Genomic DNA, 19,779 nt, shown 5'->3' on the forward strand with positions numbered 1-19,779 from the left:
GTTCAGTTCTAGTTCAGTTCTAGTTCAGTTCTAGTTCAGTTCTAGTTCAGTTCTAGTTCAGTTCTAGTTCAGTTTTAGTTCAGTTCCAGTTCAGTTCCAGTTCAGTTCTAGTTCAGTTCAGTTCAGTTCAGTTCTAGTTCAGTTCAGTTCAGTTCTAGTTCAGTTTTAGTTCTGATCAGTTCTAGTTCAGTTTTAGTTCAGTTCTAGTTCAGTTTTAGTTCAGTTCTACTTCAGTTCTAATTTATTTATTGTTCATTTTTAGTTCAGTTCTAGTTTAATTATAGTTAATTTTTAGTTCAGTTCTATTTTTGATCTAGTTCAGTTCAAGTTCGGCCCTAGTTCTGATTTAGTGCGGTTCAATGTTCTATATCTTAAAGATATTCAGAATAAGTTGTTTGACCTCCATTTCTGTAAAATGCTTGACTACAACAATACCTCTCGTAAAATAACCGATAAAGTGAATCCCAATAAAATATTTTTTTAATTTTTTAACTTTCAGAAATAATCTATTTTACAAAAAAGTCATCTTCACATTGGTTTGTTAGAAACGCTCGGGGCGTTTGATTTTATTATTTTTTTTCCAATATTAATTTGTTACAGTCAATATATTTTTTTGTGTATTTATTTTTGTATTAAATAGTGGTAATTTTTAAAATATTATTACTTAAAAATTCGAAATTACAAAACAAGCTGTATATTAATTAAACTTAAGCTAAATATTCGATACATCAGAAATGTTTTAAAATATAAAATTTTAACGCTTTTTATTATAACACAATGGGTAATAATAAAAAAATTAGTACATATTTTTTAAAGTTAAAAAAAAAAACTTAAAAGTTAGTTTATTTTTGGAAAATTTAAGGAAAAAATTAACATTTTGAGCAAAAGAGTAAAACATTTAAAATGGAGCATTACGTGTGTCAACATTCATATTAAAATAAATGTTAATTTATTAAAAACAAAAATAGCAGTATAACAATTATTATATATACAATATATATTGGCCGACTAAAATTAAAAAAAGTAAAATAAAATAATCATTTATTTGTTAGTTTTAAGCCAAAGTCTTATATTTATAATATAAAGACTACAAGGCTTTACATAATTGAACAGGGCATAGCACAACAAAGTGGCAAGCAGACGGGTACCATGGCACCACTTGTTTTAGTTTTACTCTTTGATTTATAACCAGATTCATATTCATACATTCCCGAACCCTTAGCCCAGCGACCCTGAAAAAAAAATTTCCTTAGATTTATGAGAATTTAAATAATTGTTTTAACTTACGCCTCCTTGTGAGCCAGAAGCATGCATTTCTTCACGTTTGGTTAACATCATTTCATGACCGGGTGGATAGTAAACATCTCTACCGGCTCTATTAATGGATGGCACAATTTGTTGTTGATTTGGTGATGCTACGGCGGTTTCAATTTCACGTTTACGTGGTGTATTTAAATCTTTTCTATCAACAACATCAGACTGAAAAGGGACGATTTTTGAAATAGTTATTAAAGGGATTTTTTTTTTACTATTAAAACTCAAAAACTTACATTGCCGAACGATTGCATAAGTTCTTCAACACGCTGTGGTGGATTTCCATTGCCAACTGGATATTCAACACCATCGACGGGGAAAGGCGCTGGGGGCATGGAGTGAGGTGATGGAGTACCATAATCGGGACCACGACGATTTGTATTGGTATTAGTTGTAGTCGAAGAGTAGTGATAGGTGACACTACCTGGCGGTGGATTGCCATTTGGTGGATAACCTGGACCACCAGCTGGTGGATAACTTCCTACGGGTCTTGTTGTTGTAGGTGTAGCATTTTTAGGTGTCATCAACAATGGTTCACTGGGGGGACCACCAGGACTGCCACCAGGACCTCCGGGACCACCATGTACAGTATTGATGGTATTGGTAGATTCTTTGTAAAAGTAACGATGAGTAGTGGGCCCACTGTGTGGTGGCGACTGAGGACTGTGTGGTCCCGTGGTGTAGGCAACAGGTTTGGGACTTAGGTTTGGACTGTGAGGATAACCAGGACGCTCTGTAGTAGTTGTTGTGGTATTATTAATATTATACACAATTGTGGTATCAGTTGGTGGTGATTGCGGTTGTTGATTTCTTGGCTGCAATGGCAACGTATTGTTTCTCAACGTATTCGTTTCATAGTGTTCACGTACTTCGTACGATTGATTGTTCACAATGGGCTTATCAATGCCCCGATTTAAAGTGGAATAACTTTCCGTATTGTAGACTACAGTTTGTGGTATGGCGTGTACGGGATGTGGTTGTACCACATTATTAGTTTCATTCGTTTGCACCGTATTGTAGACAATGTTTTTACGGCTTAAAGTATTTGAGGTAGCTGCTGGTGGGGCTATAACGCCATTTGCGGGTATTTCGTAGGTATAAGTGCGCACTGTGGTAGTGACCTTAGTACCGGGTACTGGTAGAATATCTTCATTTATGGTAATATTTTTAAAATCTTCTTGCATATCAGCTGGTGTGGCAGTTGTTGGTCCTACAACTGGCACAAGTTCGGCGGTTTTGTTCAATGAACGATTACTTTCATAAATTTTGGTTTTTTTCGTTTCATAAAAACCTCCTCCACCGGGCGAAAGATTTTCTATAATTAAGTAATAGGTTAAAATCAGATTTTAAATGGATGTAAAGCAATATAGTAAATTACTTGAGCTATAGGATTTATCCAAGGTCTGATAATCATTACGCATTAAAGAGCCACTATTTGATCTTAAAGTACTGTAGTCGGGTGATGGCAATATTTCTACATCATCCAAACCTCCAACGGCATTTTTAGAGGTTTTAATGACTCGTGTTGTTTTGGTTACTGTACCACTTAAAGGATCTTCATTTGTGGATCGTTCGCTAAAATTAAAAAAATAATAATAATTTGGAACACTTTCTGTTGTAGAAATATTGAGTGCTACTTACATAGTTCTATAATTCAAAGAATGATCTTTAAAATAAAATTTATAAGAAAATATTATTAGAACATTATATACATATTTAAAAGCTATTTTAATATGACTTCATACCTCTATCTCTGGTGATTTCACGTTCATTTTTTAAATCTTCCAATAGAGCATCTAACTGATCAATATTTTTATCTGACGATTTATCACTGTAGGAATTGTTATTAGTGCCCGATGTCGAATATTGATATGAAGCTTGTTTGTAGGCATAGCCTTTGCTTTCCTAAAAAAGTGTTAAAATAATAAGAATAAAGTATTTGAAAGTATAAAAAAAGGTTTATAATTATAGATTCTAAATGAAGGAGTGCTAACAGAACTATTTCAGATTCAGCTACCAGAACTAGTTCTCTGGTTTATTGTTGTGGTTATAAAATACTTTTTAAAGGGAGGTTTCTTACTACTCAGTTAAACCAAGCTTAACTTGCTGTTAGATTAAACTCGGAACAAATTTAGACGGACTTTAACTGATGATTATGTTTTTCTGTTATGGATTTAAGATCAGTTAACTTTGTTAGTATTGCCAACTTTTCGTTAAAAAACATAAACAATGAACAACTGTTTTTGTCAAATAATACTTTTGTAAAATGAAAAATTTTAGAAAAATTAAAATAAACGTTCTTAACAATAATAAAATTGATAAAACAAATCAGAAAATTACTATTTATATAAAATATTAAGTTTTTCTTCTTTTAAATTCGTTTTTTTATGGTTCTTGTTATACCCTACACCACTATAGTGGGGAGGGTATTATACGTTTGTGCTGATGTTTGTAACATACAAAAATATTGGTCCAATACCCACCTTAAAGTATACCGATCGATTCAGAATCATTTTTTGAGTCGATTAAGACATGTCCGTCCGTCTGTCCGGCTGGCTGACTGTCCATGTAAACCTTGTGCGCAAGGTACAGGCCGCAATTTTCAAGATAATTTGATGAAATTTGAACCAAGCATGTTTTTTGGCACAAGGACGAAGCCTATTGAAAATGGTTGAAATCGGTCCATTATTTCACCTAGCCCCCATACAACCGTACCTCCCGATTTGAACTTTTTATGCTATAATTACGTCAAATATTCTGCTATCTCTCTAAAAATTGGCACAAATAAGTTTTATATAAGTATTTTCGTAAGGATCGGCCTATATTTGAGCCTAGCCCCCATACAAACCCCCCTTAAAAAATGACTTAAACGTATAAAATTGACTTGTAACCTTTTGTATCGCAATGAAACTCAACAAAACTAACTGTTATTTAGAAATATATCCTTTTCCCAAATTTACCGAGGATCGGCCCATAAAGCCTTATTTAGAAATTTTAGTTTTTTATCAATAAATGGCTTAAATATTTTGGAATTATGGTAATATTCAACATAAAAGTTTCTTTACAAAAAATAAAAATTTTATAAAAAGTAAAAATTTTAAAAATATACTCATGGTGTAGGGCATTATATGGTCGGCCATGTCCGACTATACTCTCCTACTTGTTTTTTTGTTCTTTTCTCATTTCGAACTTTAATTTGTTTTAACTTTCTACATAACACATACATTAACATTTCCATATAACAATAACACTCAGTTTAACTATGATAATAAGGGCGGGTTTCTTACTCCTCAGTTAAACTAGGCTTAACTTGCTGTTAGATTAAACTCGGAACAAATTAAGGCGAACTTTAACTGATGCTTGTGTTTTTCAGTTTTAGATTTAAGCTCAGTGATTATTAATTGGCATTTGATTGCCAACTCAAAAACCCGCTCTTAATTGGCCAATTACACTCAGTTAAACTTAGATAATAAATAACTTTACTTATTACTGAAAAACACAAAACATATAGTAAAAGCAGGTTTAATCAATGAATGAAGATTATATTTATTAGAAAAACCCACCCTAAGTAACGTTACTGATTACTTAAAAATGCAAAATATAGATTAAACTGTGTTTAAACAAAGACTGTAGATGATATTTATCGGAAAAACCCGCCCTAAGAGTTTCTATAGATATTGAATGTTATAAGATAACGCGTTTTGCAGCGATCTTTTTTTAGTTCATAGTCCATAGATTACTTCACAAACTAGTTCATAAACACTAGCCCATAAGCTAATCCACAGACTAGTTCATAGAGAAACTAGCTCAAAGACTAGTTCATAGACTACTACATACACTAGTTTATAAACTATTTCATAGACTAGACGTTAGACTAGTTTAAGACTAGTTCATAAGATGATCCACAGTCTGGTCAATAGTCAACTCAATAGACAAATCAATGAACTATTGAAATTATCAATCCATCTAGTTATGGACAAGTACATAGACTATAGATCAGATCAGACCATAGGCTGGTCAAACGATCAAACCATAGACTTGTCAATAGACTAGTAAAAAGACCAGTCAATTGGCTAGAAAATAAATAAAGAAGGCGAAAGCTAATTTAATTAATTTGAATCGCAAAAAAAGTACTTTTTTGAGAAAAAATTTTACTTTTTTATAAAAAAAAAATAAACCTATAAAATATATATAGTTCTACTATAAAATATATATAGTTCTACTTGATCAACATTGCGCATCATTATTATTTTTTAACGTTTATTTCATATAACTTACCTTGCCACTTCCCCATTTTGAAGGTGAATCTCTTAAAGAGGATGAATAATTTTCAGAACGGCTGCTATACTGCATTATTTATATTGAAAAAAAAATGCTGGGTTCCTGTAAAAAACACACATACACATTTTAATAAAACTATATTATATTTAGCTTACTTTTTTATTATTTTAATTGAAATGAAGTCATTTTTTATTAAACAACATGATTTCTTAATTTTATTGTACATTTCATGTAATTTCTGATGATTGTTTATTTATTTTCCAAGGAATCTAGTTTTTTTTCTCTCTCGTTGTGATTATACAACAACAACAACAACAACAAAAACAACAACAAAAATCAATGCCAAAATTAGTCATTGTTTATATTTTGGATATATTTTTAAATTTATATAAAAAAAATTGTTTTTGACCTCGAAATTTCTTGCACTTGTATGGTACTAAAACTGTTTAAAGGGAATATGGTTTAAAAAAAAAAAAATTAAGATGAATTGGGTTAAGGCTCTTGTACAAGTAGTGTAAGTGGTTATTCGATCATTATTTTTTCTTTTTATACAATTTAAAAAAAAATTAATTTAAAGAGCAAATAATATTTGAAAGCATTTTTGCTAAGTGTATTTTCCATTGAGCATAAAGTTTTTTTTTAATTTTTTTCAAGGTCAGCCTATAAATCTTCCTTTTATGTAAAAAAAAGTAATAATAAACAAAACCGATCACATCATCCAAATGGCTGCTCTAACTCTCTTGTGTGACACATTGTATGTGATAAAAATCTTAAAATGAAAATATTATTCATGTCTTCCTCTCCCCGTTGACAATATTTAATAAATCAAAAATTTTATTAATGTAAATACAATTTTAGCCACGAATTGAAAGCACCAGGTTTATTATCGCTTTTTTTTTTGAATAGTGTGTGGTTGAGTTCCAAGTAATAAAAGTGTGCCCCGACTGTCATACAATAATAATTAACTTATTTATTCATTCATATTTATTCAGTTCCATAATAATTGATCATACATTTACGATAAAATATTCATAATCATAAAAAAGTTTTCACTGTACAAATATGCTGATGACCGTATTTGCCCCTGAATTTTTTTATAATTATTTCATAAAAACAAACTATTTGACAGACGACATACGCATACGGACGGAGGGAGATACAAATAAATTTTACTTTGTACAAAATTGTAAAACCAAAAAAACACAACAACAACAATAATAAATATTCATACTTGTGCGTTCATTAACGATCAGTTTTCATTAGATCAAACTTCATTGAACGACCGGACCGAACGAACATATGGCTATTGAATGAACGAACAAGTAAGGTGGCTTTGTGTTCAATAAATACCCTACCATTGGTGTAATTCTATTGTTGTTAGATTAGTAAACTATTTCAATTTGTCTGAATTTATTGAGGTTTTAGATCAATTATTCCCTAATATTCTTATCGTTAGGGTCCCTCTATGTTACAGATTGAAAGTTCTAAAATATAGTATTGGAGACTCTTAGAAACCCATAGTAATATTGCAGACTAAATAATTAAGGGCGAGTTTTTCGGATAAAGATAATCTTCATTCTTTGGTTAAACCTGGTTTAATATATGTTTCGTGTTTTTCAGTTATCTATAAAGTTACTTAGGGCGGGTTTCTTATTTATCAGTTAAACTAGGCTTAACTTGCTGTTAGATTAAACTCGGAACAAATTTAGGCGGACTTTAACCGATAATTGTGTTTTTCAGTTTTAGATTTAAGCTCAGTTAACTTTGTTAGTAATACCAAGTTCTCACTCAAAAACCTAAACAATGAACAGCTGGTTTTTGCAAACAATACTTTTGTAAAATGGAAAATTTTGGAAAAATGTGAAATAAACATTTAAAACAATAATTAATGAAACAAAACAAACCAGAAAATTGCAATTTACTTAAAATATTATGTTTTTGTTCTTCCGAAATCATTGTTTTATTGTAATTGTTAATTGTGTTTTCTCACTTATAACTTGAGTTTAATTGGCCAATTACACTCAGTTAAACTAAGATAATAAGTAACTTTACTGATAACTGAAAAACACGAAACATATATTAAACCAGGTTTAACCAAAGAATGAAGATTATCTTTATCGGTTAAAGTTAGGCGGACTTTATTTGTTCCGAGTTTAATCTAACAGCAAGTTAAGCCTAATTTAACTGATGAGTAAAAAACTCGCCCTAAATGTAACAAATAAAAAGTTTCCAAATTTGACAATATTTGGAAGACTTGTTCCAATCAAAGTATTGATCTGAAATTTTCTAAACGGCCTTTCCAAAGTATTGTCAGAAACTCATTAAAATATATTCTAGATCTATAGAATGTTGTTTGTATGTGGTAGATAGACATATTATTTTCAAAGACATTGTGATTTTCGCTGAATATCAGAATAATACCATTAGGAGATCACTCATTGCCGCATACATTCCGATAAAGGTCTTGATTTGGTTAAACAATTTCTTGGCTTTAATAACATTGTGAATAAAAGACCTACTGAAGCGATCTATGGTCACTATTATACAGCATTTTATAGTCGTATTTGTCCATAGATTTTTACACTTGTTTTTGTTTCCAATTTAAATGTTTGCAATATACATATAGACAACAGCAGTTAAGAGAATACGTTTTATTTAAATTTTTTACTTATTTTTTTTTAAATCTAAAAATAATTTTATAATTCAATGAAAACACAATACAAATTAGTAAAGAAATCAAAAACAAAAGCAGAACGAATTTCAGTGCATTTGAGGGCGATTTAAATATTCGAAAAAAGTTATTTTCTTTTAAAAATATATTTTTGCACAGCTGTAGCGCATTTTAACGGTATATAAAAATATTTAAAAAAAAAACAGATATTAAAATTTATGGTTTTAGGAAAATTTTGTTTTCTACTAAAGTTTTGAAATAGAAAAGTTTGTGGTTTTAGACTAAATTTGTGGCTTTTAGCTCCAATTTATATTTTTTTTTTTGAATAATATAAATACAAACATAGTAACATGGTTGGTTAGACCTAGTCCACAGAAATTTTTTCTTAATTCTCTTTTGAAGTTTCCTTAATGTCTACAGATAGAAACATTTGTACGTATTAATTGCATTGATTTGTTGTTATACGAATGAGAAGAATAACAAAACCAACAAAGTCTCAGAGTACGAGAAACTCTGTACTACAAGAGAGATGAATGATATTCTTTCTCTCTCACTTAACGTGGTAGTTCAGTGCGTGCGAATAGTCAAGTTTTTACCGGACCACTCCACTCGTTTGATGTAGTATTTTATAGTATTAGATCCAGCCTGTAGAAGTGAGAAATCTTAGGATATCATTAAGCTTAGTTTCAGATATCTCACTAGGGCTAGATATAAAGTAACTTCCAAGGCATTAGCAGAGAAGATGGAAGACCGTCCCCTTCTTTTCCCTGTCTTTGCAACTGCGACAGTGTTCATCGAAGCCCAAGCCTACTTGCATGTCTGCCTAGCACTTAGTGTCCTGTTATTACTGCTATTAATCTCGATATATCCCGTCTACTTTGGTTTATAAGGTGACTTCTGCGTTTCTCATTCAAGGAGGGCCACAACTTCTCATTCATGTAGGGCCACAACTTCTTGGTAACTTCAAATTCTTTGTAACTCTTGGTAACTACCTAATTCAGCATTTTAAAGATAGAATCTGAGGATACTACTCTTGATAAAACCTTGCTACTGGTTGCTACTGCAACGGCGTTGGAGATATCAAGAGCAGATTCCGTTCTTGTAAGTCCTAGACGACCCAGCCTTGATAGATCTGTATTGCATTGTCTAACTAGTAGGGAAGTGATAGTATAAGAATTTAGTGAGAGAAGTGTCGGTGGACTATAGACAAAAATTCCTATGTTGCCGCGAATATTTCTGCTTGAAATACACGGAAGACGGTGAGATAAACTTAACCCAGCGTCTTCACAGAAGGCACTGGAACCACGATCATAGTTCATTTTAGAACCATCTGTAAAGATTTTGGTGGTGTATTCGCTTGGTATGTTACCCATACACCACTCGCTTCTGGAAGAAACTCCCAAAACTCCATTAAATATAATCGGATAGTAACATACAAAAGATATTTTCCAATTAACTAACTAACTAAACACAAAGTTAACTGATCGTAAATCAATAACTTAAAAACACAATCTTTACTTAAAATCCGCCTAAATTTGTTTGGAACAAGTTAAACCTAGTTTAACTGAGTAATAAGAAACCCGACTTAATTATAAGAATTTTTAAGCTTTGCACTAAACTTAGACAGAAACTGTTGTTGGTCAAATGAGGGATCATTAAATGGACAATTATTTCTATTTATTTATATTTTATAAACATTGAAGATCTTTAACCAATACATATTATATTTAATAGCATTCTAAAAACTTCTTAACCACTTTCTTTTTCCCGAGAGTTCAGAAAACTTTACCGAATTAATAAGATGTTAATTGTATGGAATGCTCTCAATATATTAATATCACTTAATAAGGAAATTGAAAATATTTCGCACGTTCCCAATAAATGCAAATTGAAATATGCATGAAAAATCTTTATTTGATCAAATACACATGAATCATTTTCATAGATCAATAGATCAATATTGTTCTCAAGTAAAGATGAAAAAGCAGCGTGTGTTTGCATGTTTTTTTGAGTCCATGATATTAAAAATATGCACAATTTTATGTGGAGTAATAGAATTTCACATATTTTTTTTTTTAATAGATCTAATTTGTAAAATGATCAATTAATTCTTCGAATTTCTTAATAAAAATGTGTTAAAGTTTATATAATTTGCTCGTTTTTTTTTGGAAACTTGTTATGTATTTGAAAATATGTCATAATTTTCAAATATAAACAGATTAAATTTTTATGGAAAATTCAAATTTAGGGAACATCTGGTTTTGATGTTCATTTTAAAAAATTTAAACACTTTCAACATTTTACAGTTTTTAGCTTATTGAAAATAAAACTTTTATGTAATTAAGAAATTTTTGTAAAAAATTATATTAATCAATAGTTTAAGTTTAAATAAAATTAGATCACTAAACGCCTACTAGTATATCACACAATTTTTTTTTCAATTTTCAGTTAATGGATTGAATTCTTATGGAGTAGTTAACAGTAACACATTCTTGTTTTATTATTAATATTTATTTAATAAGTTATTTTTAAGTTTTTAATTTAATTTAGTTAAACTAATGAAATCATTTTTATTTATTTATTTTTGTTGATTTAAATAAATTTATTTAGATGATCACAAATATTTGTTTTCTTCGTTCTACTTTATTCTTAGTATCTTTTTTTTATTTTACACAGAGATATAAATATTTGTGTGTTTGTATATCCCACTCACGTGCGAATTTGGAATGTGGGGTGTAAGAAGTGAAAAACAAAATAACAATAATTTTCAAAACTGGATTGAATGAAGTCTGTTGGCGATGATAATGATGATGCTACTACAACTAGCTAGACAAGTATTGTGAACGTACTGTATGAAAATAACAAATTTTTATTTGCCTCTACCGAAAAACACCTCGAAATACAACAGCAAACACAAATTTCAATACTGTTTAGTTTGATTTTATTTCAATTTTTTTCCGTTTTTTTTGTTGTGAGAGCGGGCGAGACTTTGAATGTGTTTCATTGTTGTTGTTTTATATATATAATTTCGCTTTTTTTAATGTTTTTTTTTTATTTTTTTAATTTTATATTTTTTGCATACCCAAAGTCAAATGAAATGATCTCATCGTCATCATAATAAACGCCAGTAGCCCATCGTCCACAGCTAAAACCAACAACAACAACAAACAAGTGAGATTTTTTTTCAGAGATGTTTCTGATGTTTCTGATGAAAACAAATGTTGATTCTTCCAAAATAAAAAAAAAATCGCATTTAGCAAATATAAGATGAAAAAAGCCCCAATAAAAATAAACATTCTTTGTGTTCAGAAGTTTAAAGGAAGGAACTTTATTAGTGAATTCTTTTATTTGTAGTAATTAAATTAAAAAAATAATGAAATTTCCAAGAAAAATTTTAATTAAATTTCGAATTATGGATACAAAAATCAGTTGAAACTTTGAATTCAGAATATCTATTGAAATTTTAATATTTCAACTTCAGATTCTAAAAACTTCAAAATTTCTTTAAACTTCAGATTTCAAACAAAAAATTTCACAAGTTTAAATAGTTTTTTTCGAAAAAAAATTTCGAATTTCTAGTTAAATATTAAATTAATATAAAATTTTGAATGAAATTTCGAATTTTGAATGAAATTACGAATTTTAAATGAAATTTCGAATATTGAATGAAATTTCAATTTTTGAATGAAATTTCGATTTTTGAATGAAATTTCGAATTTTGAATGAAATTTCGATTTTTGAATGAAATTTCGAATTTTCAAATATCCGGTGAAATTTTACTATTCTAACAAAATTTCCAAAAATATAATAAATTTTCTGATTTTAACAAAATTTTAGTAAATATTCGAATTTCTAATGAAATTTTGAATCTCTATAAAAATGCAGAATAAAATCGATTTATAATTAAATTTTTAAACTTTTTCAAGAATCCCATTAAGGAGATTAGTTTCGTAATAGTTTCCTTCCGATCTAAATAGTTATTTGATATTATGGGCGTTTTCTTAAGTCAAATCGCACGAAGAGTTTGACGCCTTATACCTCTCGATTGTTTTCACACGAGATTCTACGCGTCTGTCAAAAAAGTAGAATCAATGTATTTCTATGGTAAAAGTTTAAAGTACAAAAGCATAGAATGCATTGAATGCGTACAATGCTAAAAGCTATATCGCTACACGTCAAAATTTTGATAAAAAATTGATTCAAATTACTAACACTTAAAACTCTCGAAAGCAGAACAAAAAGGATGGTTTGATTACCCTTAAGAGATAATGACAATGATACACGACGATCTTCCTTCACCAAGAGCTGAATCACAAAGTATATAGAGATGTCACTTTTGACATTTTAAAAAGTCTAAAATCATCTTTTGTTTGATTTAGAAAATTGTTTGGTTAGATGAGGTAAATAAAATACAGCAAAAAATCATTGAAATAGTTTTTCTCGTGACGCCTCTGTATAAACTGTGGCTTAATTACGAATGATCTTTTGAATAAACTTAAGGGCCGATCACTCATTACGTAGTTAAATCCCATGAAAAAGTTAAACGAAATTCCCATCCGTACTCTTCTACACAAAGTTTTGTTAGATTATATTACTTTTGTGCTGGTGTCAAGGCGGATTTAAAAAACTCTCGGTATATGAAAATCAAAAAGATTACTTTTGTTAAATTTGATCGTTACAAGTAAAGTTAATTACTTTAAAGTTCTTGCAACTAAATAAAAAATTTAGCAAAAATTTTGTAAAAAGAAAAACACATGTGTGTAAGTTAAAATAAATTTTCAAAGTTTTTTACTTTCCAAATCAAAACAATATAGAAATGAACACTATATTGACACTGGACAAAAAAAAATCGAGAATATGAATTTATGTAAATAGATAGAAAAAACAAACATTTTGTTAAATATTTATAGAGTCATAGACATTTTGTCTTAAATTAAGGCAAAATGAATAAAACACATGTGAAGGTGTTTTTTTAGCAAATTTAAGTTTTAATGTTTATTTACGTGTTTTTATACCCTTCACCTTCGTGAGTAGGACATATATAAGTTTGTCATTCCGTTTGTTATTTCTATAATATAATTTTCTGACCCTATTAAGTATATATATTCTGGATCCTTATATATAACGGAGTCGATTAAGCCAAGTCCGACTGTCTGTCTGTTGAAATCAGTTTTTAGAGGTCCCCAACTATCGGCGAGATCCGAGTATTCAATAATTCAGTTAGACATGCTTTCGAGAAGATTGCTGATTTTAAAATCAGCAAATAAATAAGGGAGATATGAGCAAAAATCCAAGACAATTTCATCAAAAAAGCCACATTTTTTCATGCTTTGTTAAAAAAGCAACAACAACACTGTGAATTGGATAAAGATGTACATGTGCGTGTGGAGATGTATTTGGTTTTATTCAGCTGTGTATTTTTTTTTTTTTGTATATTTGCATGCTGTTCTGTTCTCACGAAGGTAAGTGGGTATAACAAGAACAAGGAGATAAAGCAGTAATATGTTGGTAATACAACTGATATTTGTTTGAGGGTGGTAATACAGTTTGACGGTGGTATTAAAGTTCAACGGTTAATATTTCTTTCTGCTATAGTTTATATTTGTTTGTGAGTTTTTTAAAACATACTTGGTGAAGGGTATATAAGATTCGTCACAGCCGAATATAGAAATATTACTTGTTTTTATTTAAAAATATTAGCTAAACCGTTCGTTCTAGCATCTTTAATTTTGTGATTTAAATCGGATTTAGGTAATTGTTTGTAGGCGAATATATCTCGTCATGATAAACATGTTTATTTTGCTTAATAATTTACTTTTTATTTAAAGTTTGTTTTTTTTCGTTAAGGCAAAATATAGAAAAATGTGGGTTTCAGTGGGTGCCAAAATATACAAAAATGTATGAAATATGTTAAACCCGTTTTTGTTGATTTGTTTTCTTTTTTGTAAAATTATTTATGTATGTATGATTTTTTTAAAGCAAATATTAGTTTTTTTAAATAGTTATTACTAGTTTTTTTTTTGCTTTTAATTTATGGTTTATTTTATTGTATCATTTTACTTTTATAGTGTTCGTAAATAGAAATTTATTTGAAATAAAAAAAGTATTCAATGATCTTTTTTTTACAGTGGGCTAACAATTTATTGGAATGTTAATAATAATTTGAAATGTAAATTTGTTCATACGCTTTTGTTAGAATTTATATTTATTTCCTTTTAATTTAAACAAAGTCTATAATTAATCATATTAAAAATGATTTCATTTATTGTACTTTTTGCTTATTTTAATACGTCATACTTTTTTTTAACGAAACAAAATAAAAAAGAAACAAAATTTCAAGGACACAAGTGGGAAAAAAAAATTGGAAAAAATATCATAAGCTATGATGTCAATTTATTTTTAATAAATTTAAGATGACAATTTAAAATTATTGTTAATTTTTATTAATAACAAAAAGATTGAAAACTTTAAATGCAGTTAAATTTGTTTGTCTCAAACAACATTTTTAATTAAATTTTGTCGTGCACACTATCTTTAGCATTGCATGGAAAAGTCAATAGTTAATTTTGAAAGGTTTTATTAATTGAAACTAAAATATTTTCAAAATTACAACATCGATTTCCATAAAAATCTTTCGATCGATTTCGATCGTTCCATTTGCAAGACCTAGGCCACCGATCTAAATCGATCAAAATCTGATTCGATGATTTTGATTATTACAGCGAGACATGTCAATATGGTAAATTATTACTTTAAGCAAGGCCCAAGCCTCCGTAAGGAACTATCATACCGCGTTTAATTTTTTAAAATTTATGATCGATATACTCTAGGAAATTATCATGATGATATTTCGGAAATTCGAGTTGTCAATTGGCATTGAAGGTAATGCGATTTGTTATCTATCGATTTTTTTCTTTTAAAGGGCATATGAACTTAATGCTGATTGATGCTTTAAAAACCACGACTGTTCTTGTTCTTATTCGTTTCATACGACCATAGCCGAAAAGCTTACTTAACATTTCCATCTGTATTTGCGATCCATGCAAATCGCTACTACTGACCTCCATTATTTATGAGTTCGAGCTTCAGAAAAAATCATTAAATAGCTATTCAGTTCTCTACTTGAAAGTCTAATAACAGCTCAGACGGGTTATCGTCAACTCTGGATAAAGAAATCTTGTTTAAAAAGAAGAAATTCCTGAAGAAACGAAAGTTTTTCTGGATCATCAAATTTAACATTATGTTAAAATCGCAGTAGTCATATTAACTTCAAAACCTTCAAATTAAAGCCTCTTCAAAAGATCGCTTGGACTTTGTCTATAGTAGTAGCACAATTTTTTTGAATTAGGCTTTATATAAAAACTATTTAAAATCTAGGTACGTAAGGCAAAAGGCAATATTCTTCATAAAAAACATTGTTTCCGAGTACGGTAAACTTCGTACCGCGAGAGAGATGAATGATATTCATTCTCTCACGCAAAATCAAATGTTTCGCAAAAAAAAGTTTCCTAATGTGGACCTGACCATTTACAATATCAGACTAGAACGCTGATCAGTAGCAAAATTTATGATTGTGAGTATATATTTGATTAATGACTCTGATCTGGGGCCTTCAAAAAACCTTTCAAAAGTAAAAAGTTTAAACTTTTTTTTGCTTGTCATTATTTATATATCAAAAGTTAATTTGAGTTAAAAATTGTTATTGCTTTTGGATTTTGTTGTATGCAATTAAAATTGGGTGGAGAAACACGATATCCTATAAAGAATAACAATAATTATAACTATAATGGAGGTGATATTTCTTTCCATAAGATTAAACAAAATTTATATAAAAATATTAAGCATTATTAATATTGGCATTTTGATGTTAATGAAATTGGCGTGATATTTGTTTTTGAAAATACCATACAATTAATTATGTGGCCCTAAGGGGTTAATAAGTTGTTGTTTTTTTAATTTCTTAGGGCGGGTTTCTTACTCATCAGTTAAACTAGGCTTAACTTGCTGTTAGATTAAACTCGAAACAAATTTAGGCGGACTTTAACCGATGATTGTGTTTTTCAGTTTTTGATTTAAGCTCAGTTAACTTTATTAGTATTGCCAACTTTTCACTCAAAAACATAAACAATGAACAGCTGTTTTTTTGTAAAATGGAAAATTTTGGAAAAATGTGAAATAAACATTTAAAACAATAATAAATAAAACAAAACAAATCAGAAAATTGCAATTTACTTAAAATATTATGTTTTTGTTCTTCCGAAATCATTGTTTTATTGTTTTTGCTAATTGTGTTTTCTCACTTATAACTTGAGTTTAATTGGTCAATTACACTCAGTTAAACTAAGATTACATGTAACGTTACTGTTTACTGAAAAACACAAAACATATATTAAACTAGGTTTAACTAAAGAAGGAAGATTATTTTTATCTGAAAAACCCGCCCTTAGTGATATAGATTACTGCTGCTAGATTTTTTTTTTTGAAAAATTTTGATTTTGTTGCTTATTTATTATTATTCTTTTTCTTGATTATAAACAACATTTTTGCAGCATTAGATGATGATTGTTGGGTTTTGCGGACTTGACTGTTTTTTTTTTTTATTTTGTTTAGATAAAATTGATAAAGAAAGACAGGTTTTATTTCATTGAATGTGTGTATATGTATTTAAAAGTTTTTGCATTAAAGTTTTTTTTTTTTGCTTGTTTATTAAACTTGCTGGATTTTGTTTAGAGGAAATGCGAAATGTATGTTGAATTTATATTCTAATGTATTGTCCAAATAATGATGTCATACACTGTAAAAATTTCGCTGTTGTTTATTTCGAAAATATTATAGACAAAAAAAAAACACGTTAATGAGCAAAAAAAAAAAAATAATAAAAATAAATAATAATTCTAGAGTAAAAATAATAAAACAACAAATGTGAAAAAATACACTTTTTGTATAGTATTTAAAAACATTAAAAATACTCAGGAATATTAAAAAAATTTTAATTATTCTACATTTATAAATGTACATTCAGACATATGTATATATGTTTGTATGTATTTAAAATGTTTCTTTGTAAAAGAGTATGAGTGAGTGTTTATTCTTTTCATTAATTTATATACAATTTTACTTTTTGTTAATTTATTTTCAGTTTTTTTTTTTTTGGCAAAGTTTTAAATTAGTTCACTGCCACTTGTAGCAAGAGATTTTGCTTCTTGTTATTTTATACAGACATCTGTACATATGTATATATTTTTTTTATTTTCCTGTTAATTTTTATGTTTTTTTTTCTTGTTTAAATTAAATTAGAATAGAATCATGATTCATGCGGACTACGCATATTTAGATTTTTTTTTATTTTTTTAATTATTTACACCCAAAATAATACAAAAAAAAAAAGTTTGTCAGGTTAAACCTACAGTTTTTCTAATAGTTTTTTAGACACGTTTGTCATTTGTTTTGTATAGTCTCTTTTAAACTATTACATACAGACACTATCAATTACTTGTTTTAAAGTTTTCGACCGATATATGTTTGAACATATTTAGTATTACGCACTAGGTACTTGTTGTTTTGTATATTTATTTATTTTTACAAAATATTTATAAAACGTTTTATAATATACACTGATGAGTTAAAATGATCATGATCATGCTCTGTGTGAAGGTAATAATGACGCTTACAATGATGTTGTTTAGTTAGTATGATACGTTAGTTTGTATGGCAAACACGTTTTATTTTATTTTTTTTTTGCAATTTTTGCTTCTATTATTTAAGTTTCTATTTCAAATTTCAAACGTCAAATAGTTTTGTTAAATTTAACATTCAATACAACAGCAATGTTTTTTTTCAAAGATACCCGCACAATAAACCTTTCTTTCTCTTTTCTTTATTAAAATGTGCCAATTTTTCTTTTTTTTATTAATTTTATCTTTTTTTATTATTTCATTTCAATTAATTAAAAAAAATTTTTATGGATTTATTCGCTTCTTTATTAACATTTTGTCAAAATTTATTTTTACATACTTTTTTGTTTTTTAACCAAATGTATTTGTTGTTGCTTCTTGCTATAGTTTTTTTTATTTTTGAATTTTTTTGTTTTTGTTTTACTCTATAAACAAATTCGTTTTGGCTATTTAAATGTAGCTCACTAGCAAAAAAATATTTTAAAAAATTATATACCAAAAAAAGCTTTTATATTTCGTTTATATTCGTTTTAGAAAAATTTAGTTTTCTATGCGTGTTCGCGAGCACTATAACGCTCCAAAAGTCAGATCTATACTAACAATTGTGGTCGTCTCTTAAAGTTGTTAAAGCTAAGGCGCCTGCCACCAGCAATCTGCCAGTTAGACAGACAGACATAAATCTAGCTACGCAGACAGCTAGCTAAGAGATATTCATTTGAAATGGCAGAGATGTGAAAATGAGTTTGTGATCGTGCAAATTGTGCTGCAGAGATTAATCAAAGGGAATATGTACTTTTTAGTAGATTTTTTGAAGATAGTTAGATAGATAGATAGATAGATAGATAGATAGATAGATAGATAGATAGATAGATAGATAGGTAGATAGATAGATAGATAGATAGATAGATAGATAGATAGATAGATAGATAGATAGATAGATAGATAGATAGATAGATAGATAGATAGATAGATAAATAGATAGATAGATAAATATATAGATAGATAGATAGAGAGATAGATAGATAGATAGATAGATAGATAGATAGATAGATAGATAGATAGATAGATAGATAGATAGATAGATAGATAGATAGATAGATAGATAGATAGATAGATAGATATATAGATCTATAGATAGATAGATAGATAGATAGATAGATAGATAGATAGATAGATAGATAGATAGATAGATAGATAGAGAGATAGATAGATAGATAGATAGATAGATAGATAGATAGATAGATAGATAGATAGATAGATAGATAGATAGATAGATAGTTATTATAGAAAACTAATCTATATCAAAAGATTTCCCTAGAAAACTAATCTATATCAAAAGATTTCCCTAGAAAGCTATACGATATCAAAAGCTTTATATAGAAAGCTATTCGACATTTAAAACTTTATATAAAAAACTATTTTAAAAACAAAGGTTTTCTATATCAAACGATATCAAATGTTTTTTGCTGAAAACTATTTGATATAGAAAACTTTTTAATATGCGAAGCTTTATGCATAATACTATACGATATTAATAGCTTTATATAGAAAACTATTTGAAAACTAAATTTTTCTAAAGAAATTTATTCAATATCTAAAGTTTTCTATAAAAAGCAACATTTCTAAAGAAAACTATTCGTTATCAAAAGCATTATATAATGTAGAGTGCACATAGGAGTTTAACATTGAAATTTTGTATGGAATTCGTTAAATATTTGAAAATGTTGCACAGAAAATTTTTCAATATTAAATTTTCAAAGAAAACCGTAAATTTCACATCCCTGCTGAAAAAAAAGACAGGCCAGTTGGTTGACTTTTTTAACACACACTATACATACA

The 19,779-nt window shown here is 28.4% G+C and overlaps 1 protein-coding gene across 4 annotated transcripts; it reads right to left on the minus strand.

Annotated features, from left to right (window-relative positions):
* Window positions 1-533: 533 nt before the first annotated feature.
* Window positions 534-18,563, minus strand: LOC111678526 (mucin-5AC). Of its 4 annotated transcripts, XM_046954276.1 has the most exons (9): window positions 18,281-18,535; window positions 11,349-11,493; window positions 5,593-5,697; window positions 3,060-3,219; window positions 2,956-2,980; window positions 2,693-2,889; window positions 1,551-2,629; window positions 1,288-1,479; window positions 534-1,232 (listed from the first exon to the last, which is right to left on the minus strand). In XM_046954276.1, the coding sequence occupies exons 3-9, from the start codon at window positions 5,665-5,667 to the stop codon at window positions 1,098-1,100; spliced, it is 1,863 nt and encodes a 620-aa protein (XP_046810232.1). In that variant the 5' UTR covers window positions 5,668-5,697; window positions 11,349-11,493; window positions 18,281-18,535; the 3' UTR covers window positions 534-1,097. The 4 variants fall into 4 exon arrangements, with proteins under 4 accessions (XP_046810232.1, XP_023295672.2, XP_023295670.2 ...); XM_023439904.2 differs by lacking the exon at window positions 11,349-11,493 and having other exon boundaries at window positions 18,437-18,563; XM_023439902.2 differs by lacking the exon at window positions 11,349-11,493.
* Window positions 18,564-19,779: the final 1,216 nt, after the last annotated feature.

The sequence above is a fragment of the Lucilia cuprina genome, chromosome 6 (genome assembly GCF_022045245.1).
Source record: "Lucilia cuprina isolate Lc7/37 chromosome 6, ASM2204524v1, whole genome shotgun sequence".
NCBI classification, from domain to species: Eukaryota; Metazoa; Arthropoda; class Insecta; order Diptera; family Calliphoridae; genus Lucilia; species Lucilia cuprina.

Coding starts and splice junctions, on each gene's coding strand:
- LOC111678526 (XM_023439904.2), bottom strand. CDS start 5,667: ATGCAGTATAGCAGCCGTTCTGAAAATTATTCATCCTCTTTAAGAGAT. Junction 3,220..5,592: donor CAAAATGGGGAAGTGGCAAG/GTAAGTTATATG, acceptor ACACTTTTTTAG/GAAAGCAAAGGCTATGCCTA. Junction 2,630..2,692: donor GGATAAATCCTATAGCTCAA/GTAATTTACTAT, acceptor ACTTAATTATAG/AAAATCTTTCGCCCGGTGGA.